The following is a 25,904-nucleotide window of genomic DNA, read 5'->3' as shown; positions in this document are numbered from 1 at the left end:
GGTTTTTCCCTTTAACCTCTCAACCCTGCTCTGTGATGCCCATCTCTCTTGAGGAGAGAAGAGGCAGCCACTTCCAAGCACCTAGACAGATGGGCTCTGTGCTCTTACCAGCCTTTGGAGGCAGTGACTGCCACGGGGTCGTCCAGCAGCTGGGCAGAACGAAGCTTTTGAACTATCCCCCAACCCTACAGGCTCTCCTCTCCTTTCCTTTCATCTGCCCGGGTGCTTCCTGCCTTCCGGGAAAGGAGGTTTTAAAGTTCAGTTTGAAGGCAGTTCAGCCTAGCTTCTCCCAGAGCCGCTGACCAGAAGATGAGGAACGCAACCCTTGCCAGCTGGAACACAGCCCCTACGACGCGGCACTGAGAGAAGCGTGAGCTCATCAGGGAGGAAGAATCAGGACAGATGGATTTTTACAGTTAACTGGAATCGTTCCAGAAGAAAAGCCTCCCCCCCACGCTTTCCCGAAGACTCTACGATTTTGGGAAGCCAACCTCAGCACCCCAGCCCAGCAGACGCCACGAGGCTGCGGTTAGTGGCAGCCAAATAGGAATCCGATAGCATTAATTCTCTGCAGAAATACAGACTGGTCCCAGGGTGTGTTTGGAAGCCACAGGGTGCTCGGTGCCAGAGGGCCGTCAGCCGTTTTTCATTCCAGCTAGAACATCGGCTCAGACAGCTTCGATGCTCTCAACAGCTGCTGGCTGAGAGGAAAGGGCTTTGTTTGCTGCCGATAAGTGAGAAGCACGCAAAGCGAGAGCGAGCACGGGAGCTGCTCTCCAAGCACAGAGAGTGCCTGTCAGCTCACATTAGCCAGAGCCGCCTGCTGCCAGCGCGGCTGCGGCCCGTGCCAGGCTGCGGGGACCCAGCCAGGAGTCATGCGCCTGCAGATGCCACCCTATTACACGCAGCAGAAACGGGGAGATTTGCCTCCCGAGCAGCCTGTCCCAACCGCAACGTTGCTCCCACGCCAAGCAGAGGCATCGTAGCAACAGGGGACGCAGACACAGGGTCTCACAGCAGACATCAAAGCAAACAGAGGCTCACGTCCCCACGGAGGATACGACAGCAACCCTCTGCCAAACATATATGGCATCTGCCACTCATAAGGTAAAAATAGAGGGGATCGAGAGGAAGGCAGGGAACAAGTTCCAACACGTTTGCTCCAAGCATCTTACTCTTCAAAGCAGTGAAGTCACTGCTCATTTGAAATTGAATCATACAATCACCAGGTTGGAAAAGACCCACTGGATCATCGAGTCCAACCATTCCTAAAAATCACTAACCCGTGTCCCTCAGCACCTTGTCCACTTGTCCCTTGAACACCTCCAGGGAAGGTGACTCAACCGCCTCCCTGGGCAGCCTGTTAAAGCCATCCAGCTAGCAATTAGGGAAGGATTACACACGATGTGATATGCTTTAATGCACACACATCACTATGAGGTGGTTTTATTGTGGACAACGAAGTACATAAACATGAAGCAGCTCGGAAGAACACCCTGCGCTGTGGAATGCCAGGGAGAAGCAAAGGAGACTGTCCTGCAGCACTGCTGTTAGGCGCAGCGAGGAAGAGGGATGGAGACAGGAATTGAACTGTTCTGCACAGAGGTGACTTAGGGAGAAAGCGTCCCAGTTGCTGGAGGCACTATGAAAGGAGGGAACATTGCCATCTCGTGGAGAGCTCGTGAGGAGAAGTATGGGCTCCCAGAGCACAGATGCTGCTCCGAGACAAGACAGCAATTCGGAGGACTCCAAATTACCAACTCATCTGCGTTCACTAGTCAAAGACACATCTACAGCAGTTGTGCAGCCCTCTATGCCACCCTGGCTCCCAAAACAAAGGTTAACTCCACAGCCACTTTCAACCTACCTTCAGCTGCCTCTGTTTCTCCCCAAGAATTCCCCAAAATGCAAAGAAAAACTAAAATTAAGAAGACAAAAACAGCTCTCTCCTCATATCCTGAGGGCCATCTTGAGTTCACTGTTATCTTAAATGACTTTATCCTGCTCGGTGCACGTTCATAGCATGACTGAGAAGCATCTCACACCTTACCTGAATGACTGTGGGGAGAACCAACTCTGGGAATCCAATGCTGTGGGCTTGGCAATGGACATACTCAAGTATCAGGTCATAGAGCTGTTCAATGAGTCCATCCTAGGTAGAGAAAGCAGAAATAGAGATGTAAGATAGGAACTAAATGCTACAGCACCAGGATTGGGAAATGAGTCTCCAGTCATATAGGACAAACTCTTGGCTGCTGAGGTTCCACTTACTCGGTAGACCTTCTCCTGCAAGTTGGCACTGGAGAGTTTCAAGATCACTGCGAAGTTTATAGGCTTAGCACTTATACGTCCTGGCTTCTTATTGAAATCCACTTGCTGGAAAACCTACAACAGAAAAAACTCAGTGTAAAGATTATCACACCACAAAGAAAACAAATACCAAATGACTCAACTAACATCATGCTATCATTAAGGTTGGAAAAGACCTCTAAGCTCATCCAGTCCAACCGGCCGCCCAACACCACCGTGCCAGCTAAACCGTGTCCTGAAGTGCCACAGCTACATGCTTTTTGAACACCTCCAGGGACTCCACTACTTCCCTGGGTAGCCTGAGCCAAATACTCAAACACTCTTTCAGTAAAGAAATTTTTTGGTGGCAGAACTGAGAAGATGATCCAGAAATCCCTGTTCCCGCTTGCCTGTTCTGATCACTGTCCCACAGCTTTCTTAAATATAGCCTCGTGAGGGACAGTTAGAAGCAAACACCATCCACATTTGAGGCTTTAGAGACCTGAGTCTGAAAGAGGCCACGGAAGCGTGGGGTAAAAGGAAACCAACACAAGCAACAGCACAAGAAAGTAGAGGTTTGTTCCTCAGACCCATTCTTCTAATGGTCAGAAAGATCAGACTTCAAAGCTTGAGTGTTATTTTGGAGCTGTCTCCTACGGTGAGAAGCTTTTCAACAGCAAGCCTGAATGCTGCTTATACCACATCCATTACCCTTTTATCGTCACTGAAATAATTGTCCTAAGAAGCAGCGAGACCAGCAACTCCTTTTCACAAACACCCCTTGCCAGGCGAGGCTTCTATTCTAACACATTTCCCACTGGTGTCCCTTGTACCAGTTCTAACTGAGCAGCCTTTGAATAAGCACATATTATTCTCCATGGACACATTTTATAGCTAAGGGACATGGAGAAAAACTGGCTCCTTCCTGGAGTCTGAAAGGAGACCATGCACCCAGCTCATCAAAATGAGGAGCACACACAGGCGCTAGGGGACAGCTGGATGCCCAGCAGATTAGTATGCAACGGCAAAAGGCAGACCTGCACCTTGGCTGGTGTGTTTTTCCAGAGCTGTTTTAATACTGATGGCTGGGGAGAGGAGTATTTCTGAAACAGAAGGTACGAAGCCAACAGAGGAGAAAGGAGAAAAAGGAGAGAAAGTTTGCTTAAATCTGCACAATGGCCTCTCCAGGGCAGCATCTCAACTTTGGGTTTAATTAAGAAGTGACTTTATTGCCTTAAAACTTAACAAACTGTAATCAAGACGAAGAACTCTGAAAGCCTTTTCCTCACGCCCTCCTTTTTGGGAGGAGTTTCCCAGCTTCACTGAGGGAAGGGTAAAATGAATCAATGAGGGTTTCCATTCTTCGCTTTCCTGCAAGGCTACTTTTGGCACCCAGGAAAGCTCTGGAATTAGCCAGAGCCAGTATCTGCCGTGGTCCCTGCTGCCCTGGGCAGACATTATGAATAGGGTACACGATCCAAATAAGCCTGCAGGCTGTGATCTTCCTCTGTAGCTGCGATATAGGAAGGAGCAAAATGTTTCCAAAACGAGCAGCAATACAAACATACCCTCTCCCAGCCTGGCACGGACAGAGTTCAGGAGAAAGGTGGTTAATCACAAAGAACACTTGATCTGGGGCAGATTCCAAGAGACCCCCATCATGGGACAATCAAGGGAGGTCTTTGCTAGCAATAAAATCTCATTAAAAAAAAAAAATCAGCCAAAAATCAGTAATCACTTGCATATTCGATGATGACCATTGAGGGGGCTGGATGAGGAATGTGTCCTGCCCACCCACGCTTTTAAGCACCTCAGCAGCAGCCTCCAGTTCCTCTCCTTGTCCCCATTGCTTTTAAATCGCACTTTTGAGGAGGAAATAATTTCTATTCCCTTTATGCAGCAGCAACACATCCATCATCAGACCCCAACCAGCCCAGCAACGTGAGGATGCAGCACAGTGATCGCTAGAGGGTGAGGAGGAAAGGGAAGGGTGTTCAGGTCACATGGATGCCCCCAGGCCAGAAAAGCACTGAGACGACTATTGATTTTCTACATTTTATTTGTCAATCCAGGTTATTTGGAAGGGAGGGACTTGGTGGCTTGAGAAAACAAAGAGCCATAGCCCAGGGAATCGATGCTATAAACCTCGTTATGCACGGTTATTTCTTTGGCCAAAACAGTAGTATTGATCCCTGAGGTCAGACGCGTTAAAGCAAAAGGCATCAGGCTCCATGGGCTCCTAAGATGCCTCTAGGCAAGCGAGGAAATGCAACCAGAGACCCTGAAACTCTCCTAGGAGGTGCTAGGGAGCCAGTCAGGATGTGTGGGAAGGGGGGACAATGTGGTTCCTATCTCCAGACTGAGCAGAACGGATCAGCTAATGGCCAGACTGAAGGAGAGAATATGTCTAGGAATCCTGTGGCAGGGTGGAAAGGCGATAATGAGAGAGTAGAAGGCCAGAAAATATCAAAAACCAACAATTTGGCTTAAGTGATAACCACTAGTAGCAGACACAGGAAAGGACAGGGCAACACAGGCAGGAAGGAGAAGGATTTTTGGCAGTCTCAAGCTCCCAGACGATTTCCACGTGGCCGGTCGGAAGGGTGCTCAGATACAGTTTGCAATGCCAGAGCGCAAACCAGAGAACCAACTCCACACCCACAGCATCGCCCATCCACCCCCTATTTCTTTCTCTCAGGCTCTAGCAAAAGCCTCCTGGCATCTGCTTTGATCACCTCAAAGGCAGCTGCCCCAGGCCAGCTCACAGCAGGGATACGGCGCTTTGCTGGGCCTGCCTGCAGCTTCCCCTCAGGTCTCTTATCAGCCTCCCACTTCACCGAGGGAAGGCTGGGAGCCTGCTGAAGCAGCTCCAGCAGAGGTTGCTGCTAAGCAAATTCAGAAAAGCTGCCCAACTTTCTGCAGAAGCTGGCTTGAAGTATTCAGTCATAAAACAGTTAAGGTGGAAAGGAACAGTTGGACTCTATCATCTTGGAGGTCTTCTCCAACCTCAAATGATTCTACAGCCTCTCAAACAGGTTGCTCAGGGCCGTACCCAGTCAGATTTTGAGAACCTCCAAGAATAGACACACTATGATTTATCCAGGAAACATATTGTTGGTGTATTTCATATTCTTTTTCAGTGCTTAAGCGGGACGTCCTGTATTTTATTTTCTACGTGTTGCCTCTTATCACTAACTGTCATAAGGAAAAAATCAGGCTTTAAACTCTTAAATTCACAGAATGGTTAGGGTTGCAATAGAACTCTGGAGGTCACCTTGTTCACACTGCCCTGCTCAAGCAGGGCCAGCTGCCCAGGACCACATCCAGGTTGCTTTAGAGTATCTTCAGGGATGAAGACTCAACATCCTCCCCGGACAATGTGTGCCAGAGCTCAGTGACCCTCACAGTAAGAAAAAGCAGTTTCCTGATGCTCAGACAGACCCTCCTGTGTTTCAGTTTGCGCCCACTGCTCTTTCTAAAGCAGCCCAGCTTCTCAGAGTCACTGGCTCATGGTCAACTTGTCATCCACGTCCTTTCCTGCAAAGCTGCTTTCCAGAGAGTCACCCCCAGGATGTTATTATGGGGTTACTCTTTCAGATGCAGGTTCTTGCATTTCTCTGTTCAGCTACACAAAGTTTCTGCCTGCTTGTTTCTCCAAGCTGTCAAGGTCCCTCTGAACAGCAGGACCCTTATCTGGTGCCTCCCAACTCCCTGTCATCTGCAAGCTTGCTGATAGTACCACTCTGCCCCACTATCCAAACCATTAATGAATATGGTAACCAGTATCACCCCCAGTATTGATCCCTAGGGGAGATCACTAGTGGCCAACCTCTTGCTGGGATCAGTGGCATGAAATCTAACATGAGCCTGGAAGTTCACCCAGCTGTAAACACATCTCTCAGCCTGTTTATCTGGTCCATAATTCATCAGCTCGTCTGTGAGGAAGTTACAGGAGATGGTATCCAAAGCCTTGATAAAGAGAAGATAAACAACACCCACTGCTCTCCCCTCATCCACTGAACCAACCATCTCAATGCCTATTGGATTGGTGACGATTTCACTCAAACCCTTGCTACCCGCAGGGCTGTTAATTAAAAGGATTAAAAGCTACAACATAATGGTGGAGGAAGAAGAATGAAGAAAAGGAAAGGTGTGTCTTCAGTTGGTGCAGAGGTCCAGCTTAGTCTAACACTCCAGTTTTTCTTTTTTTGTGTAAAGGAGGCAAAGAGCCCATGTCTTGTAGAAACCAATTTCAGGTCTGTGCTTAAACGTATGACAACGTCCAGCATTATCAATTCTCCAATTAATCTTCGCATCAGGCAATTTCCTCTGACACAATCCACTGTCCACTCCCATATATGTTGCACTCCAAACCCCTGGGGATTTTCTCCAAAGCAAGCTGCACATCCAAACCAAGAGTCAAGTCATTTAAGTGTCAAAGTGAAAACCTCATGCCTTCTCCTAAGCATGTCAGGGTTAAACTCCTCCCCCATCCCTCCGCAGGGGAAGCCAATCTTAAATTGGCATGCAAAGGCTGCCTGTGGGGAGATTTCTACCTTGTTTATCCACACCTGCCTTCCAGCAGAGCCACCAATTTTCCTGCTGCAGAAACTTGTGCCCATCATACAATAATTGAAGTGAAGTGGGGGAAAAAAGAAAGCCTGGGATCTCACAAGCCCTTCAAGGGGAGTAACAATATAAAAAATAAAAGCCTGCCTGCTTTACAGTCTCTCCTAAGTCACTTCCTCCTCTCCAAGATGTAATTTTAGCAAGTTTCCAGAATGGAACAAAAGAAGAAAGCAGAGTGAGAGGGGAGACAGCGCAGGGTGCCCACGATGGGCAGCATCAGCCCTTGTCACAATGCATCAAGCAGCCAGCTCTCCTTGCTGCTGGCAGGAGCGTGGGGAATTCCTGTGCCTACGGGAATTGCACAAACAGTCAATCTGCCAACTCTCGGAAGCACAACAGCATCAGGGCTGAGAAAGAGGTAGCAAGGGTTAGGTTTCCTTGATGGAGATGGGGAAGGGGAAGAGCTACACAGAGCTTGCACAAGCAGCTTCACAGAATCTACACTCTAAAGTCATGCTAAGCCCTTTTCACAAAGGGCACAACACAGAGTACAAACCCCACAGCCGTGCTTTCACTACACTTGGAGTCAGCAGTAGAGCAGCCTTTCTTCATTCCTATCAAACAGAGCATACCCCATGCTGGGAAGGATTCATTCCACTCCCTTTTCATGCCCCTCAAGTCTACTCCTGCTCACCAACACACCCATCAGACCCCTCAATCTCAGCACGGTTTGGACAATGGGCTTAACGTGGATTTTGTTTCATGATGCAGTATGGCGTGGGGCTGGTGTCTATGGACTAAGTCACTGATGAATTTGTGAGCTGGTAGAAACAGGCTGACAGTTCAAGCACTGGCTGGGCAGCAGAATGCAGATGCTCCTCCCAGGATCACCATGGCCACCTTGGGACTCTGGGCAGAGTCTGTGTCCTACCATCTCATTCCCACAGCTGGAAAACATCTCCTGCCTGAAAGACAGCATGTGGGAAGACACCAGAAGGTTGTCAGAGTGCTCAGATACCTCTAATAGAGAGGAGGGAACTGGGAAGAGATGGAAGTATAAAGAGAACAGCCTCAAATGGGAATAACACAGAACATTTTAAGTACCCCTTGCAGGAGAGATGCAAGAAGAAGGGAAAGACTGACAGCTACATGGAATTTAACATCGCGCCAGTCACTTTGGGTTACAGAAGTTAAAGCAAGATAATTGAAGTATTGTGAAAGAATAGGCAAGGAACACATGCACACATCTACCCTGCCCCCACCTCTCCCTGGTCACCAACACCTGGAGAAGCTAAGCTGAGCAATGCCTCGCAAACACACACAGCAGGATCGGATGTGGTTGGGAGCTTGTGGAAGCCGGGAGGAAGCTCCGTGTGCAGTGTGGTAACGTCTGGCTGGGGCCCGACACAGATTACAGCCGAGGGGCTGGGGCCAGAGTGAAAAGAATGGGGGGAAGGCCCAGAGAGGGAAGAGGCTTCACATCTCAGAGCACTAAAAAGTCAAAAGCAGAGGAACCATCCTCGCCCAAGGCTCTACCACCCCAGAGTGGAGATGCCTCTATCACTAAATCTGGTTGGCAGGATCTCAAATATGCACAAACGAGAGGAAGGAAGCAGGCGAATGGCAAAGCCACACAGGCCAGGGCCAGGGCGCGGCGGAGGAGGCGGAAGAGCCGGAGGAGATTTATAAACACCACTGCCTTCCACAGGCTCAGAGGATGTGGTTTGCAAAGGACGTTTACAACAACATAAAACCACAAATGCCTTTACTTCAACAGAACTTGATTAGGAACGAGCCTGGCTGACTCAGGTCATTTATTATAGAAGTCTCCCTCCCTCCTCCTTTTCAGTATCCAACCCCACGATGACCTACTGGGGCTTCTGCATTCTTCACCCTGCCTTGCTCACGCTACTTCAGCAACATTTGGCTACACCACCTTCTATACCACCTTCTGAAAGTAGCACGGCCAGAACGACCTATGTGGAGAGATGTTGGGCATCCAACAGTCTCTCAGCACCAGGTTTTCACCAAGTGTATTGCTTTTTGCCAGGCTGCATTCACTGAGATCTTTTCCCTAAGTAAATTCTTAATTCTTGAAGAGCCTTTTCATAGAATCATGGAATCATTACAGTTGGAAAAGATCTCTCAGCTCCTCCAGTCCAACACCAACGCCTGCTAAATCACATCCCGAAATGCGACATCTACATGGTTTTTGAACCCCTCCAGAGCTAGAGACTCCACCACTGCTCTGGGCAGCCTCTGCCAGTGCTTCATCACTCTTTCAGTAAAGAAATTTTTTTTCTAATATCTAAATCTCCTATACCTATCTTTCCTTTCCATTTGCCTTTGTCTGCAGTTAGAAGAAACACTTTTTGCCAAGATGTGAACACATCAGCAGGATCAAGTAACAACAGCTTGGGGAGTTACTACAACCAGTTAAGCCTCTGAATCTCTTCTTTGGCAAAGCCTTTGCTGCATTAAACCACCCAGGACCGTATTTTTGCACCCAGCTGATCTCAGATACTCTCTGCTCACAGGCCAATAAAAGTTTAATCCTATTTGCTAACCAAACAATACATTCTGTCTGATGCCAGGGATTTTAGGGAGTAAGCAACCCGGGCAATCTTGGGAGCTGTTGGGAGTTACAAGTGAGGGAGTGTGCTTAGTAGGGAGTAGGCAGCAAATATTGCTCTGTCAGCAGGAACCAACTAACCTCCAGGATAAACGGCAACACTGGGATGAAGGTCCTGGTGTTCTCAGACAACAGGGTAAGCGCGCGGATGCAGTGCATGCGCAGTGGGTAGAAACGCGCTGTTGGTACCAGCCTAGAAAGAAAAAAAACGGATATTAGGATGTATTTATACAGGAACTGCACCTGCAGCCTTCAGTGACACTGAGAGCCTTCACTCTACAAAAAGAGAGACAGCTTTAAGCAAGGCGCAGCAAACCCTTTGAGCTGCTGGAGCCATCCTAGAGCTGGAAATAAAACTCACACACGTGAAAGCTATAACACCAACACACAAATTTCTGCAAGCAAAGCACTAAGCTTCCAGCTTCTGCTGAGATAAGGTGCTACAAGCGCTTTGCAAATGAATGTTTAGTTCTGATGCTGTTTAGTCCTGGTTCCACACTTGCAGCTGTCGTGCTCACAGCACAGGTAGGTAACGCTAGAAAATATGGCTGGAAACAGCAGTTAAAAAGCTCATCTGAAGTGACAAATTTGACCAAGAGAAGGGCTCCCCCAGCATACCAGAGGGTCTACAAGGAGAAAGATGTTTCCCATTTCAGGCTACATACTCTCTGTGTACACAGAACTCATGCTGTCACCTCAGCGGTGACCCTCTTAGCGTGGAACATCGCTGAGGCAGAAGGAGCTGGACCAGCAGTAACCAGCGTATCTGAAGAGTCAGAGTGGGAACGAGTGACCTCTCACAGCCGAATTTGTTCAGCCCTCTCCAATCCAGAGGAGAGTCTGAGCTATTCCCATCTCCTTCACAGAGGCAAATGTACATTTGTGCAGCCAGTAATCAACACAGAGGAGAAAAGGCCCGACTTTTTGATCCATACTTTATACTGTTACATGCTCAACTATTAAGAAAGTAGAGTGGAGTCCCTTTGCAAGGCTGGAACTGAGAAGGGTCAGCTCCCCCAGCACCACTTAAGTCAGCAGAGGAGAGAAAAAACACAGTGCTATCCCTAAAAGACACCAGATTGCATTACTGTGCCACTCCAGAAACCTCTCACTCTGAATGACCTGTGCTTCAAGACATAAATGTCTCCAGTATTAAAAGATTGGGTTGTTGGTTTTGTTTTTTTTTTTAAATATATGCAGTTCCCAGACAACAGGCTCAAGCCTGATAAATGGAACCCTCACCTCCCCAAAGAGCTTGCTGGGCAATCTAGGAGAGCAAAAAAAAAAGTGCTTGACCAGGCACTATAAATCACCTGCATCCTTCCCCCTCCAAATAGTGAAATAATTATCATTGGATCCATTATAGAAATAAATCTACTTTGCACCCCTTATCTGGCACCACTGGAGATGACGAAAGCCATTCTCAGGAATTAATTGATCGAGGAATAAACCTGTTAAGTGTATAGATTTACTGTAAACCAAGACCATTAATTTTAGAGTGCACGGCCATGCAACAATCTGCTCAACTTCCCAATGGCTGGATGCACAGGGAATACAAAACACAGCTGGGTCCCAGCTCTACTGAGCAAGGTCCAGCTCCACAGTTGCTTCAGGGAGCACCCAGGGAGTTCAAACTGACTCACATTTCATCTCAGCAGAGAGTGCTCTCTAATGTCGTAATGTCACTACCCCTTGGAACGCTTGCTGTACTTCTACCATGCAGCCAGGACACAGGCTGTGGTGCACACAACAGCCTAAAGGCTTCTCAGGGCTTCTTTTCACTCACTACAACTCCCTCTGTTGTACTCCTGGGTAACTATCACCTTTGCTCTGTCTAGAGAGGACAGAGAGTTTCTTTCAACATCAGCCTCCACCTCACCAGGACAGGACACCAAGGAAAGCTGCTTGGGGATCCCAAGGCTGTGTTTGCTTTCTCCCCTATACATGCTGAGAGGCCAGAACCCAAAAGTTAGGAGGCACCAAACCCTCTCGTTTAACTACAAGCCAGGGAAGAAGTTCATTTTTATAGCTTAGACTTGGAGCAAGGTAGAAATCCAAGTAGATATGATCAAAAAAACATTTTAGGGGATGAGGGGAGAAGAGATAATAAGAGCTTCTGCAACAATTCTGCTGCAAACAAAAATAACCCAACCCTGAACTCAAACAAACGCAAGCACACAGATCAAAGGGAGGAACTTATTGACTATGGAGGCAGAGAAAAGGACAGTGCAGAGAAAGGAAGGGGGAAATAATCCCTTCCATGTTCTGCTGTTCCTGCAATACCAAAGACACTGCTCAAACTAACTGCAACCTCTCAGCTGTTTGCGAGAAGAGCATCGCTTGTTATTGCACAGCAATTCCATGGCCAAACAGCAATGAGGCTCTTGCCATCATCACAAAAGACAGAAACTACCAATCCCAGCGCTTCTCCATACAGCAGTCCAAAGTCCTTGGACCACATCTTGAGCACAGGTAACTTCCTGACATGGATCAGGTCCATTTCTGAAATATGTATTATCAAAAATAGTTTCAACGCATTTTATATATTAGAAAGCAAGAGACTGAGCAAGAAAACAAGGGTGTTAATTTTGATTTTTAGCAGGCATTCCTCTTCTATTAGTTATCTTCTTTAATTTCTGTTTAATCCCTGGTCCCTGCCTAGAGCGAAAAGGCTGTAATGGCTGGTGGCTTCTCTCCAGTCCCCTCACGTAAGAAGCCAGAGTGGCATGAGGAGCTGATCTGGTCCCTCAGACAGACATTCTGCTCATAGCCCTTTCGCTGGAGCCAGGCGCCACCTCCCGGTACGAAGGCACTGGGACACGGAGTCTTCTGGCACCACCACCTTTTGGATGCGCCCAAGAGCTCTACACCAGGAGCAGAAGGGAAAGCAGGCATTCCAGATGTCACACAGCATCCTTCCCCATCACATACACACACCTCTCAAAGCTCAGCAGCCCTGAGAAACAAAGAGAGGGGTCCAGCTCGTTCACTCTGTCGTCACAAAGAAGTCTGCTTGCAGCAGTCAGATGCTAAGCAGCCCCAAGTAGATGTATACTCCTACGTGGGCCTTCCAGAAACACATCAAGTGGTACATGAAGCAAAAAAACCCTGAACCTCAGGAAGGAGCCATGAGGGTAGAGATAGAAGCCCGCAGACCCACATCATTCACACACCTGCTAACCTACCCATCCCATTTTTAGACCGTGGACACTGACTTGGCTCAGTAAGAAAGCCACGGTGGGATTTAGTTCTCTTTTCACCACTCTAGAACCCACCTGTTGGGTTCCCAGATCTTTGAAGTCTCATCTGTACTTCATCCCAAGAAGAACCCAGTCCATCACTCGGCCAATTCAATCTCCCTTGGTCCCAGGTGGCTGATTTATCTACTTGGACAGGTAGAATACTGCCTAGACTAGTCAGGAGGACAACAAAAGCTCTGCAACAGCAGCAGGAAACAGCCTGTGCACATGGGGGATGGGAAAAGGGATGTATGAATACTCTAACGATCGTTTAAATCTGCTTATCTTCATCACCACTTGGGAGTTTGTCAAGAGCAGGTGGGTGGTGTCTTAAAGCTGAGAATCTGGTTAAGAGAGCTAACAGGATTTCAGAGATCACCAGAGATTCAGAAATTCCCTCAACGCTCATTATTAACAGCCAATTCAAAGCACAAAAAATTCATATATAAATCTATAAACTGATGGGAAAAGAGAAATTCTCAGCAGAGACACACTAAAACCAGTAAATGTGTCCTAGTTCTTCAAATTCTAACAAATGCGCATACAAAAAAAATGCACCTTCTAACTGTATTTACAGAGCTAGAGATGAGGATTCAATTCAGTACTTCAGCACTGTCAGGCCCTGAGGCAGGTGAGTACATTTCTCCTTTGTATGACTGGGAAGATAACTAGTCCAGACTATTCAGATTGCAAATTTCTTTTATACAGAGAATTTATCTCATGAAAGAATAACATACACCCCAACTTTCTCACCACCTAAACATAAAGGTGCTCACATCTTCAGCTGGAACACTCAATCAAAGCAGCTCTCGGACAACTCCTTGCGATGGGAGGTTAAATCCAAATCATGTCACAGTTAGGCTGCTCTGACACATCAAAAGAGAGAAGTAGAGCCAAAAGAAGAAAAGAAATCCTACTTACTTTATACAGCCAATGATGACCTGCGTCAATGGATAGATCAGCGGCTCCATGACCTCACTGGGATAGATTGTGCTGAGAACACGACACCAGAAATACAAGCAGTGGATATACTGCCAGTTATAAACTGATTGGAAATTCTCCTGCAGAAAAAGGAAAAATACAGGCATAAAGTTGAAAATGTGTCATCTGAGAGGAGTTTACTCCTGTTTCTCTACAGAACTCATTTTATCCAGGGTTCTCCAAGAGAACATCGTGTACTGTTTAGAGAGGAACAGCTAACATTCAAGCTGCTGTCCCACCATCCAGCGAGTTCAGAAGCTGCACTGGCAGCGTTATGATTTGGTACTAGTTAGAGACTTGGAGGAAATAATGAGCAGCACACAGATTGCTTTTCTTCACAAGTGTGGCTCACTTGAGGAGGAGGATGTGATGACCCAGCTCACAGCAGATGGTGGATCCAGCCAAGCATGAGGAAACCTTTAACTGTTCCATTTGCCCACAGTTCCTAGTTTCCCCACAGGCAGAAAAGCTGGAAAGTAGCACCTCTCTGACAGTCTTGGCAATGGTTCCGAGGGGTAACGGTTTTAAGCTGATGGGGAGATTTAGATTTTTACACATTAGGAAGAAACATTTTCCTGTGAGGGTGGGGACCAGGTTACCCAGAGAGGTTGTGGCTGCCCCACCCCTGGAGGTGTTCAAGGGCTTGGAGCCCCTGATCCAGTGGGAGGTGTCCCTTCCCATGGTCAGGGTTGGAACTGGATGGGCTTTGACTTCCCTTCCAAACTGTTCCATGAGTCCAAGTCTATGAATTGCAGCCACCAGACCAAAACTTGCAGCAGCGACCCACACCACAGCTAGAAATGGTAAAGCTCTCTTAGCTCTCACCAGGTCACCAGGATGTACCAAGCAGCTCCATTCTCAGCTTCGCTTGCATAGAAGCAATAAGCAATCTGCTCTTGTAATCACCTTCCACAACCACCCACTACTCTATTTAAACAAATTGGCTTATTGCTTGGATTTGTATATTTTGGTGTTGCTGTTGTCATTAAAGTTCCTACAACCCTCCCCAGCTGTGAAATCAAGTGGATTTAGTTCTTGTCTGGGCCAGGACTAAGTGTTAAGAAACCAGTGCAATCCAATTAAGGCATATGCAGCCCAGACTTCATTTATCTCTGCTCATTTATCCCCATGTCTGAACAGCCAGGAGATTTAACCGGTCGCCAATCCTACAATGTTTGGGAACAGCTGAACCATTAATCTATAGGGGTCTGGTTTGCTAAACATGAACAAAGCCAGGATTAGCAATCTGACTCAGATTTCTGAGGTCAGACTGAAGGGGGCTGAAACTGGGGCTGTTCCCAAAAGGTCTGAGCCGCTTCGTTCAATTAAGTCCTTTAAATAGTATGGACTTCACTGGGAAGATGCACACACCAGGGTGGTTCCTAATCTTCTTTACCTTGAGATCCTGCAACAGGGGCTGCAAACAGCAGCTTGACAGGATGGGAAAAGGATGCTCAATGCAGAAGATTGAAAGTACATCACAAACCCTTGCAAGCAGTGGAAAAGTGACTCCCACCCTACAGTTTTCTTCTCCTTCCTTGCTGAAATTCTAAACACAGGTGACTATGAGGTGATCTCTGAGGCTCCTGACCCCTCATAAAAAAAATTCCTTGGCACGTTATGAAATGGGTCAGACACGAGTCCTGACACTAGCGTGAGCGTGAAGTGGCTGATGTAACATTCCCCTCTCCACACATTCTCTGCAGAAGGCTAGATTTCTTCCACACTGACAGGTACCCACCTTCTTCTTTATCGTCATCGCACTGCGCAAGTGAATCGCGAGCTGACGGATGTAGATGAAGGCATGCTGGTAAGAGACATTCGTGTCCAGGGCATACATCTCCGTCAGTGTGCGCTGCATGAAGTTGATCATGGGCAGGACATTGGGAGAAGTGAATCTGGAATTCTTCACAAATGCGATGTACATTTGCTGTGCAGGGAAGAGGATAAGATACAACCACATAAAACGGAACAAACCCATATTTTCACTAACCTTACCCACCCAGCTACGTCCAAACCAGGTGTTTTTCTTTCCTTATGAAGCGTTCCTTTCATAAGGCAAGTCACTTCAAATTTGTAAGCAAAAACAATCCAGCCTGCTCTTTCAAGGGAGATGGGAAATAGAATCTTTTTGCACCCATACATTGTCAAGCACAGTGCTTGGAGACACCTCTGCCACTGCCCTCTGCAAGAAGAGAGGAGCTGTGGGTTGGCTTTGAGCCACACATGCTTCTCGTTTGTCACAGCTCTTTGTAACAGAGGTACCTAAGCACACTGCACTCTGAAAGCTCAGCTATGAGCTGAAAGATCAGAGCAGCTCAGTAGTGCCAAGCAGCGTGTCAGCAGATGAGAAAAACCTTCAAGAAATTGGGAGGTGAGTATTCGTTCAGTAGACAGGTGAGTACCTGCTAAGACCCTGTGTGCCTCCAGCAGGAAGGACAGTAGTAGGAAGAAAGGTATCATTTTGAACAACAGAATTCCTTCCTGTTTGATTTTCTGCAGGCAGCCAGCATCATCTCCAGCACCCACTTTGCCCAGTAGGCTGCAGCTCATGCTCTAAGGTCTTCACATATAACACGAGAAAGAAAAGCTGCAGAGTACAGCAAGTACCTTACCTTGAGCAAGGGACTTAGGTACACCTCTTTCTTGTAGCGGCAGATCTTGTTCAGCACAAGGAAGGCCAGTACTCTCACTGTTTCCTCACCTGTGCTCCACAAATTAATTGCTTGCTGGAACAGATATTACAAAAATTGAGAAGCAAATTAATAGGTTTTGCTCTTCCCAGGCCTGCTTGCATTTGCCTGCTTAGAGTTCACTTGGACATGGGTGGCCCCGTCAGGAAGTATCTGGTACAGTAGGACCCCAGTCATGGCTGATGCCTCCAAAAAACCAGTTACCTTACCTGCACTAATGAACTCTGCAGAAAACTGGAAAGATTCCAGCTGCAAGGCTGGAAAAGCCTACTCAAAATTTCCTACTTTAGCAGTGAGCAGACTGCTACACCTTCAGATATGAGGTATACCAGCCTCCCATCACTGTGTACCAGTCATCTTTATCAAAGGGTTCCCAAGCCTCATTTAAATGTTGTGTCACAGCTTTTTGTTTAAATGTCACCCTGCTGTCCTCTTCCGCTCTTCCACACCTCCTTTGTTGTACTAAGCACTCAACAGTTGACTCAGTTTCTGCAAAAATATTCCACCCCCAGCTCTTGAGAGTGAAATACTATCACAGACGTACACGTAGACTCAGCACACAGGCAGCAACTACTCCATCTGTGCTGAGGAAGCAACCTCCACGTCACTATGCAGGGAGCTCAGCAGTAGCTACAGAGCCTCATGCCCGCTCACCTCCGCGTGAGAGCTTTTCAAGGCACCTTAGCGGCTTGTAAGAGAATCACAGAATGGTTTGGGTTGGAAGGGGAACTAAAACCCATCCATTTCCCACCCCCTGCCATGGGCAGGGACACCTCCCACTGGAACAGGTTGTTCCAAGCCCCATGCAACCTGGTCTTGAACACCAGGGACTCAAAAGGCTCATCAAGGGATGAAGAAAGCCCCTCAGATCTAAATGATCTACGATAGCACATCTCCTTACCTTGAGAAGCGCACGGCACTGCTTGGGAAAGGACAGATAATAAGGCACTATGGAGTTGACGTGCTGAAGGACTGCTGCACCCACTGAGGCTTCTGTTAGACACGACAGGAGCTGTGGAGGGAGAACAGAGCACAATCCCATTTAGCATGTAGTCCTCATCACCTCCTCCTTTACCATTCCATCTGTATTTTGCTGTTTCAGAGTACTCTGGGTTACTGAAAGATTGGAAGACCAGCCTTCCCTAGGATGAAGCTCAAGCCCCCAAAACCTATATCAGGAAAGGAGCAAAAATACAGCAGCTTAAACTCCTCCGAAAAGTACCTCACCTTGGCAAATGTGAACTCGTCACACAATCTCATTTGTGTATACTTCAAAAGCTAAGCCTACCTACAGTTCAAAGCATCTTACAGATGGCATGACACCTCTGTGGTCTTACAACAGAGACACCCTCGGTCTACGTAAGGGGTGGAAAAAGATTGAGCTACCTGATGACTGACTGGATTTCACTAGGATTTCTTTAACAGGAAGCTGGAATATTTAAGGCTATCAAGAGGTCAAAGACAGCTCAAGGAAAAGGCTAGACAAACTATTTGAGAAATAATACCTTGTATTTTCCAGGTTGTTCAGCTCATTTCACCTGGAGCCAAACACAGTTTGTAATTTGAAGACAACTTCAATTTCAGACAGATTCTGCCTGATGCAGTTGCCCCCTCTTGCCTGCAGTACCAGTTGCTGCAAGTAGAAGTATTTTTTTCTACTTTTAACTATCCTCCTCATCCTCCTCCTTGTGCTGCAAAGATTCTGCACTGAGCGGGTCCCCTCACACAGCAAAAGGAAAGGAGAAGATATTGTACAGAAACTACTATGCCAGAAAAATACAGTAGTAAAGCCTGGGACCAAGGGCACTCAGAAGAAAGCACAGGATGAGGGATTACTTCAACAGGACTGCATTGCCAGCTTTTCCTTTCCTACTGCAATCTTCTGCTGCTGGTGAGAGGCACCACAACTTGAGAGCAAAAGCTCTGCTGATCAAAATGCTCTTTCTGCTAAGTCATTCTGCCAGCTTACAGCTAACAGACATCAGCACTTTATTTTTGTTTCCTCGTTTCCCCTTCCCTCAGCTCCTGAAGAATGAGTATTTCCATAATGTTGTTTTGTTTTTAATGTTCCAAATTTAGGAATGGATGATTAAGCAATCTCAAAACAAAAATTAACCAGGGGCAGGAATTTCCTTCAGAAATAATCCCTTATTTGTCTCTGAAACACCAGATACCGGCAGCTCTGGATGGATGGCATGCCCTAGTGGGATGGAGCATAATCATAATTGGAGACATTACATGTGAGATTATCAACATGACCTCTTAGCATTTACTACAAGAAGCAGTAAGATCACAGTGCCAAAAATTGAATTAAAGATGCAGAATGCAGGAGCACAGCACTGCAAACTACTTTAATGCCCACAAAATATTGATTTGTCAGAGCAATTAAGACAGAAAGAACTGCCAGAACATTAACCTAGCTGTTCTTCACAGGCTACCTATTTTGACCCAACCATCCTACAGACCTCCAAATTGTTAGTTAGACCAAATACTTGCAAAAGAAAACAGAGAACTGGGCAGACACAGAAATCTCAGATGCCCAAGGCTTTGTGACTTGGTGAGATTGCTTCTGCCTGCTGCAGCCTCAGCCAGTAAAGTCTTATTTATTCTCCCCTACAGAAACAAAACCCCAAGGTTCCCAGCACTGCAATGATCAGAAAGTCGCCCTCAAACTGAAGCAACCACCTTTTCAAAAGGAAAAGCCCATGAGGCTACATCACTACATGCTTTGTTAAACATCTTCTTGATCGTATGGCTTTTCCTTTAGCGATGCTGCTTATAGATGCAAAAGCCCATCCGCCCAATTCCAAAACACCCTGACTAAAACCCAGTGATGCACAAACTGACCCCAGTAACACAAATATGCTGGAATTTCTTACCTGTATGCTACAGCTCAGGTACATCTTTATGTCCAGTCGCAGCTTGCTCCAAAGTGGGCTGCTGGAAGGAAGAACCATCCTGGAAATGAGCAAGTGTTGGATTTAATATAAAAATTCTCACCAAATTAGATTTGAGGAGCACAAAGAACAATGAGTTTACATCCTCTACACTGCCAGTGAGTAAAAACTATGCTTGCAAAGCAAGAGAAGTGATAATTTTGTCACAGATGAAAAGAAGTACTTCTCTGTAAAAACTGCCTGAAGCACAGCATCAGAAAATTCAATTTGAAGAGCTTTCCAGCAGAGTAACCTGATCTCTGCAAGTGTGATAGAGGGAGCTGTGACAGCCAGAAAGCCTGGTGGAGACGTGAACCCCTCACACACTGATGTTATTTTCTAGTCAGGCATTCTGCAGCCACTGCCTGGGAACAGAGCAGGCTGGCTGGCAGCAAGAAAGTCAGTTTTGGGGATCAAAAAGTTGTGAAACATTTGCTCAGTCTCTTTAAGTGCTCATGAAGCAACGCCCCCAGGCCACCTCAAAATTCAGACACAGTCTGTACAAAGTCCAGCCTGGGGAGGAAAGAGCCTGGTATTTACACAAAGAACTGGAATTTACTTCTCAGAGTAGGCACCACTGTCAACAAGGAATCTAGAGTTTAGCTCACCCTTCCCTAAAAAGCACCCTGAAAGCACTTCTGAAAGGCATTCTATTCTCACTCTACCAAGAATAGGGAAAACAGGAGAGCTCAGCTTATGAAGCGAGTAATAAAACTGTGTCCAGCTGAAACTCTAGTGAGGATTGAGTTTGAAAGCTTCTATCTAGTAGGAAAAAGGCACAGGGGCTAAATAAGACTGCTCCAACTTGCAAAACATAGTGGGAATTTCACAGCTTGTTTATGAAAGCAGGCTTACAGTCCCCAGCTATTGGTACTGATTTATCCAACAAGAGTTGGTGCTTACTGAGTTTCCAGCTCCTTTTTCAGTTGCTCCTGGGTAAGCCATGCTGATACCTATTCGATTATTAGCCCAGCCTGACTCTGAAACTCTTTAAGCACCAACCCACACAATAGTCGGAGAATTCTCAGCTCCTAGGCAGCAGCTAGAGATTTCAAAATCATTTTCCAGCTTCACAGCCAGGTTGCAGGTCTGAAGAACCCCAGTCAGTTTTCTCTCACCTGCAGTTCTCCAATCTCCTCAAACTTACTTTTGCTTGTTCTTCGGGGTTTTCAGAAGAAGCAGCTTCTGCAGGCAGTGAAAGAGGTCCCGGACACAGAAGGACACGAGCGCATTGAACACTGTTTTAGAAAAAGAATTTGTAAATGATTTTCAATATATCAGCTATAATCTCAGCTAACCAGGAAAGAACTCTCCAAAGAACTGAAGCCAGTAATTCCCATAGAAGAACTATGGCATTTCCACAAGCTTCCAGAAAATATCAGTTTTTCTTAGCCTAGAATATTTTTATCTGAACAGTAAGATTACAACAGCTTTCTGGCAAAGGGACCACCTCTTTGCTTTCTGACCAAGCACAGAAGCAGCCTGACCCATGATTAGGAGTCTATACTACCATTAATCTCCTCCAAAACAAAATGAGAATTAAAGGCACTTTTATTTTAAAAAAAGTAGTCACAGGAACAGACAAGTGAATTCTATGTAACATCTTGCATTAAAGAATGAGATTTCACCAAAAACAATGAAAGAGAGATAAAAAGCCCTATGCTGGGCAAGAAAGAATCAAAGAAAACACGTGAGTTCAAGTAGTCTCGCTCCACAGTGCCAGTTCCAGATGGCTCACAGTAACAAGCTGATAAAACACAGTGAGAAAGTACCTGCTAATTTAGTGGTAAAAGTAGGCAGACTGCAGGTTTCATCCTTTGAGACACTAATAAAGACATTTTCATCTCAGCCACAGGACTGTCTGCAAAACGTGGAGATTATGCAAAAGGGGGCTAGGCTGGTGAGAGAGGTTGCATCTCTTCTACAGGCACAATAATCCTGTAGAAGACACCTAGACATAGAAGATCCAGCACCACTCTAGTAGTCTGAGAGGTCCTGGACAGGGGAACATGAACTTGATAGCAAATTGAACCGTGCACTGTTGTGAAGTTACAGAACGCTACTTGGTAAGAGAACTTGAAGTAGTCTTGTAGGTGAAGTTCTAAGAGGGTAGAGCAAGAAGATGCAGCAAAAGCTGCCCCTAAACATGTGCATTCAAGCATAATAAATAGCACCTAGCTTCAACTTCACTTTTAGAAGCCTGGTGAAGGAAGGGTGGTATTTTCCTCAGCAGTCTGCAAGCCTAGCAGCCCCAGGAACACACACCAAGAAGAGACACCACTGCACAGACCCTCCACCAGGAAAATAAGCTACTTACGTGAAATGAAGGCTATGAAAGGGTAAGTCCTGCCAGTACTTATCCCCACTCTCTTCCCTACCAAATGACTTCCCTCCTCACACAGAAGCAGTAAGGTAACCAACTCACCTGCAGCGTCAATGATCTGAAACTTGCTGGGATCAGCCCCGCCATTATCTCCTTTGGTGGTGGCTACAGCTGCTTTGAAGGCTTGAGTGATTTCATGGAAGAGTTTAGGTGTTAGATTTCTCTGGGGAAAGAATGAAAAGGATTGCTGAGGAGAAAAAGCAAGCAATATCCTGAAACCCCAAAGTGCTATACTGGGACAGGAGTATCAGAATTCATTTCAAGTTTATTGCAAAAATAGCTCCATCCACTAATGGGAAGAAAAAAAAAATGTCAGGACAGCATTAGCAAATGCTAGTGGCCTTCGCCTGCTCTAAAATGGGCTTTTAATTGGTTGTGGGGCTGAGCAGCAATGAATCAGCTGTGAGCAACTATCCAATTTGACCTTTCCCTCCCCCTCTTAGTCAGAAGCAGCAAGCCATTTCATCACTACTAAAAACATAACTAAAACCATTCTTAGAGCTGCCAAAGGCACAATGCTTAACAAGAGGCAGAAAAAACAAGAGTTGTGACCTCTTCTGAGCCACATGAGCTTCTCTAGCTTTGCCCCCAGATAGAGCACAAGCACAAATTGCAAAGACAAGTCATGCTGTGAAGTAACAAGAGCTCTAGGAGTGCGACCTTGTGCATAGGACACATCTTTTCTGGAGATTTTTGTGGAAGATCAACAAATTGACAGCCAGTCTTTTAGAGGCAGCAACACATGGGGAAGAAAGCTTAAAGAACACTCAACCACCTTGTATGCCAACTCTCCCTGCTCACCTCTGCAGCTTTTTTCCATTCTTCGACCATCTTCAAGCTCACAGGGATCAAAGAAACTCTCTTTCGTTTGACCTTTTCGTGTTCTTCATCATCATCTTCATCACTTGCTTCCTAGAGAAGTTGGTACCAGGACTGAGAAAAGGGCTATATACTTCTTTTCTGGCCCCTCTCAGCTTTTGCTGAGTTACTACTGAAGCGGAAAGGCAGGCAATGGTGACTTTTAGTAATGCTGTTATCAACACTTGGTGTAAAGCAGTCATGAAATTATGAGTATCACAAATTCTGAAAAGGCTACTTAGGCCCTGCAGCTTTGTTACATAAATACAACACACAATAATATAAAAAAACAAGGAGAAAGCATATCACTTGAGGCAAAACACTCATTGGGAAAGGAGACGCAAAACCACAGAGAATAAACACTCTAAGGCCCTGAGCTTTCACAATCTTTTAACGAACTCCCCAGCTCACAGCTGACTTCTGGATTACAGACCTGTAGCTGACCTTTGCAGAAGCTCCTCCCCAGCCACCTGTGCCCCTACAAGACTAAATATACTTAAGCTTCACACTAAAACTCAAAATACTTATGATGTAAATTGAAATAATTGATTTCAGCACTCCAAAGTAGGGCCTCATACCTCCAGTTTATCAGGTGGTACATGCAACTCCTCCTCCTCCTCAGAGCTGTCCGAATCATCAAAATTCAGCAACGAGCGATCATTCTCCTCCAAAAACTTATAAAATTCAGGATCTTTGTCCTTCAGCCGGGAGAGCTGATCTTTATGTTCAGATGCCTTTCCCTTCTTCCTGGTAGATATGAATTAATACGCATTTATTCATTGCTCCAACTCCTGCTGCTGCTGTTAAGAAAAGCAAGCAACTTCTGGGCACTGAAACACACCTGGGGCTAATCTGAAAGGTGATTGATTTAGCAGGGCTGTGGCCACTTTAACACCTGCTTTAGACGACCTGCAAAAGGTCAGTTTTATTCAACACTAAGAGACCTTGATAGCAAGGGTTGTACTGGGATAGTGGTCATAAAAGTGTCTTGCAAAACCAAAATGCTCTGTTTCTCCATTTCTCAGAAATACACCTGTATGCTTTTTATAGGGAATACTGAAAGTTATGCTGAAAGAGATGTCTGACAATGAAAGATCAGTCAAATCTTACCTGTACCGGTACTAACAAACTGTAATAATGATAAGCGGTACCTAAGAACTCCTTATCATAGAATGGTTTGGGCTGGAAGGGACCTCCAAGCCCATCCAGTCCCACCCCTGCCATGGGCAGGGTCACCTCCCACTGGATCAGGGACTCCAGGCCTCATCCAACCTGGCCCTGGACACCTCCAGGGATGGGACAACCAACACTTCTCTAGGAAACCTGGGCCAGGGCCTCCCCCACCTCACAGGGGAACATTTCTTCTTAAGATCTCATCCCAATCTCCCTCCTTTCAGTTCAAAACCATTCCCCCTCATCCTATCCCTGCCCTCCCTGATCACGAGCCCCTTCCCAGCTCTCCTGGAGCCCCTTTCAGCACTGAAAGCTGCTCTAAGGTCTCCCCAGAGCCTTTTTTCCTCCACGTTGAACAACTCTCTCAGCCTGTCCTTGTTCAGGAGGTGCCCCAGCCCTCAGATCATCTTTGTGGCCTTCTCTGGATGCTGCAACAAAGCTCCCTGGTTTCTTAGAAAAGCAAAAAGCCCCAGCGTGCTGCCAGGGATGAGCTCAGACACACTGAGACTCATTTTGAGATGGGAGCACCGAGGGCTGTACCTGCTGGGCAGTGAGGTGCGAGGTGGCTGTCTCGCTGTCCTGTCCCGTGGCATCTTCCCACCGCGCTGCCGCTGCGCTGGGGCTTCATCCTCCTCAGAGACGTCGTCACGCTCCGACTCGGAGCCAGCAGCAAGGAATTCATCCAGGCTCAGCTCCGCCAGGTTCCTGAGGGTGAGGAGGTGGTGAGGAAAGGGAATGGGGAACAAAGGGGAGAGGGGGGGATGGTGGGGAGGGAAAGAACGGGGAGCAAGTGGGAGAAGGGGGTGGGCAAGCAAAGAGGAAGGTGAAAAAGGGGAGGGGGTGGCAAAAAAAAGGGATGGGGAGCAAGCAAGGGGGGCAGGGAAGCAAAGGGGGGAGACAGGCAGTAAAAGAGGGTGGGTGAGTAAAGGAGGGGAGCTGTGAAAGAGGAGATGGGGAGTGAATGAAGAGGTGAAAGGATGGTAAGAAAAGGGGGGGAATGATGGAGAAAAGTGGGGGTGAGCAAAGAGGGGAGAAGCAAAATAAGGGATGCGAGAAAAGGGGGAAACAATGGAGATAAAGGAGAGGGGGAGCAAAGGGAGGGGGAAGTAAAAAGAGGGGATGGGGAGCACAAGGGAGGGGAGACGGGGAGCAAAAAAGGGGATAGTGGGGGCAAGAAATGGGGGAAGGGTGGGAGGGAGAGAAGGGAATGGGGGAAGGTGGAAAGGAGGGAGGGAAGGGAAAGGAGGGATGAAGGGAAAGGGACAGGGTAGGAGGGAAGGGATAGGGGAGGAAGGATGGAGTGTGGAGGGCTAAAGGATGGAAAGGATTGGGGGGGAAGGGGTGAAAGGGGGGGAAGGGTGGAAAGGAGGGAGGGGGGAAAAGGGGGGGAAGGGGGGGAAGGGGGGGAAGGGGGGGAAGGGGGGGAAGGGGGGGAAGGGGGGGAAGGGTGGAAAGGAGGGAGGGGGGAAAGGGTGGAAAGGAGGGAGGGGGGAAAGGGTGGAAAGGAGGGAGGGGGAAAGGGTGGAAGGGAGGGGGAAAGGGTGGAAAGGAGGGGGGTGGAAAGGAGGGAGGGGGAAAGGGTGGAGAGGGGGGAAAGGGTGGAGAGGGGGGAAAGGGTGGAGAGGGGGGAAAGGGTGGAGAGGGGGGAAAGGGTGGAGAGGGGGGAAAGGGTGGAGAGGGGGGAAAGGGTGGAGAGGGGGGAAAGGGTGGAGAGGGGGGAAAGGGTGGAGAGGGGGGAAAGGGTGGAGAGGGGGGAAAGGGTGGAAAGGAGGGAGGGGGGAAAGGGTGGAAAGGAGGAAGGAGGGAGGGAGGGAGGGGAGAAGGGGTGGAAGGGGGTTATAAAGCAGGCCAGGGCTCCCACCTCCTCGCCGGGGCCCTCATGCCGCCGCCGCCGCCGTTTCCGGTCGGGCCCTTCCGGGGCGGGGCTGCTCGGCTGGTCCCGCCCCCTCCCCGCTCGGTCCCGCCCCCCCCCGGCACCAGCGGGGCTGAGAGCGCGGGGCTGGGACCACCCCGCATCCCCCCCGGACCCGGTGAGCGAGCGGCGGTGCGGCCCGAGACCCCTTTTCCCCGGGAGTTCAGCGGGGAGGGCTGGGGGGGGGGGCATGGGAATCGCTCGCGTCCCCGCACAGCCCCGGTGCGGGGTTATTCCGG

At 47.6% G+C, this 25,904-nt stretch overlaps 1 protein-coding gene across 1 annotated transcript in view; it reads right to left on the bottom strand.

Moving 5' to 3' along the window:
- The window catches only part of NOC2L (NOC2 like nucleolar associated transcriptional repressor), a 46,319-nt gene extending 20,664 nt beyond the window's left edge, over positions 1–25,655 (bottom strand). The window contains exons 1-14 of the mRNA XM_069874686.1: positions 25,615–25,655; positions 24,294–24,458; positions 23,159–23,327; positions 22,524–22,634; positions 21,765–21,885; positions 20,487–20,577; positions 19,283–19,361; positions 17,305–17,415; positions 16,326–16,439; positions 15,452–15,640; positions 13,651–13,790; positions 9,572–9,683; positions 2,272–2,385; positions 2,051–2,152 (exon numbers count right to left, since the gene is read on the bottom strand). Coding sequence (XP_069730787.1) covers positions 2,051–2,152; positions 2,272–2,385; positions 9,572–9,683; positions 13,651–13,790; positions 15,452–15,640; positions 16,326–16,439; positions 17,305–17,415; positions 19,283–19,361; positions 20,487–20,577; positions 21,765–21,885; positions 22,524–22,634; positions 23,159–23,327; positions 24,294–24,458; positions 25,615–25,634 — 1,638 coding nt within the window. The 5' untranslated portion in view covers positions 25,635–25,655. The remainder of the gene's footprint in view (positions 1–2,050; positions 2,153–2,271; positions 2,386–9,571; positions 9,684–13,650; positions 13,791–15,451; positions 15,641–16,325; positions 16,440–17,304; positions 17,416–19,282; positions 19,362–20,486; positions 20,578–21,764; positions 21,886–22,523; positions 22,635–23,158; positions 23,328–24,293; positions 24,459–25,614) is intronic.
- Between the last annotated feature and the right edge of the window lie 249 nt (positions 25,656–25,904).

Source organism: Phaenicophaeus curvirostris, chromosome 22 (assembly GCF_032191515.1).
Source record: "Phaenicophaeus curvirostris isolate KB17595 chromosome 22, BPBGC_Pcur_1.0, whole genome shotgun sequence".
Classification (NCBI taxonomy): Eukaryota; Metazoa; Chordata; class Aves; order Cuculiformes; family Cuculidae; genus Phaenicophaeus; species Phaenicophaeus curvirostris.
The sequence above is the reverse complement of the archived record's forward strand: the minus strand, read 5'-3'. Positions and strand labels throughout refer to the sequence as shown.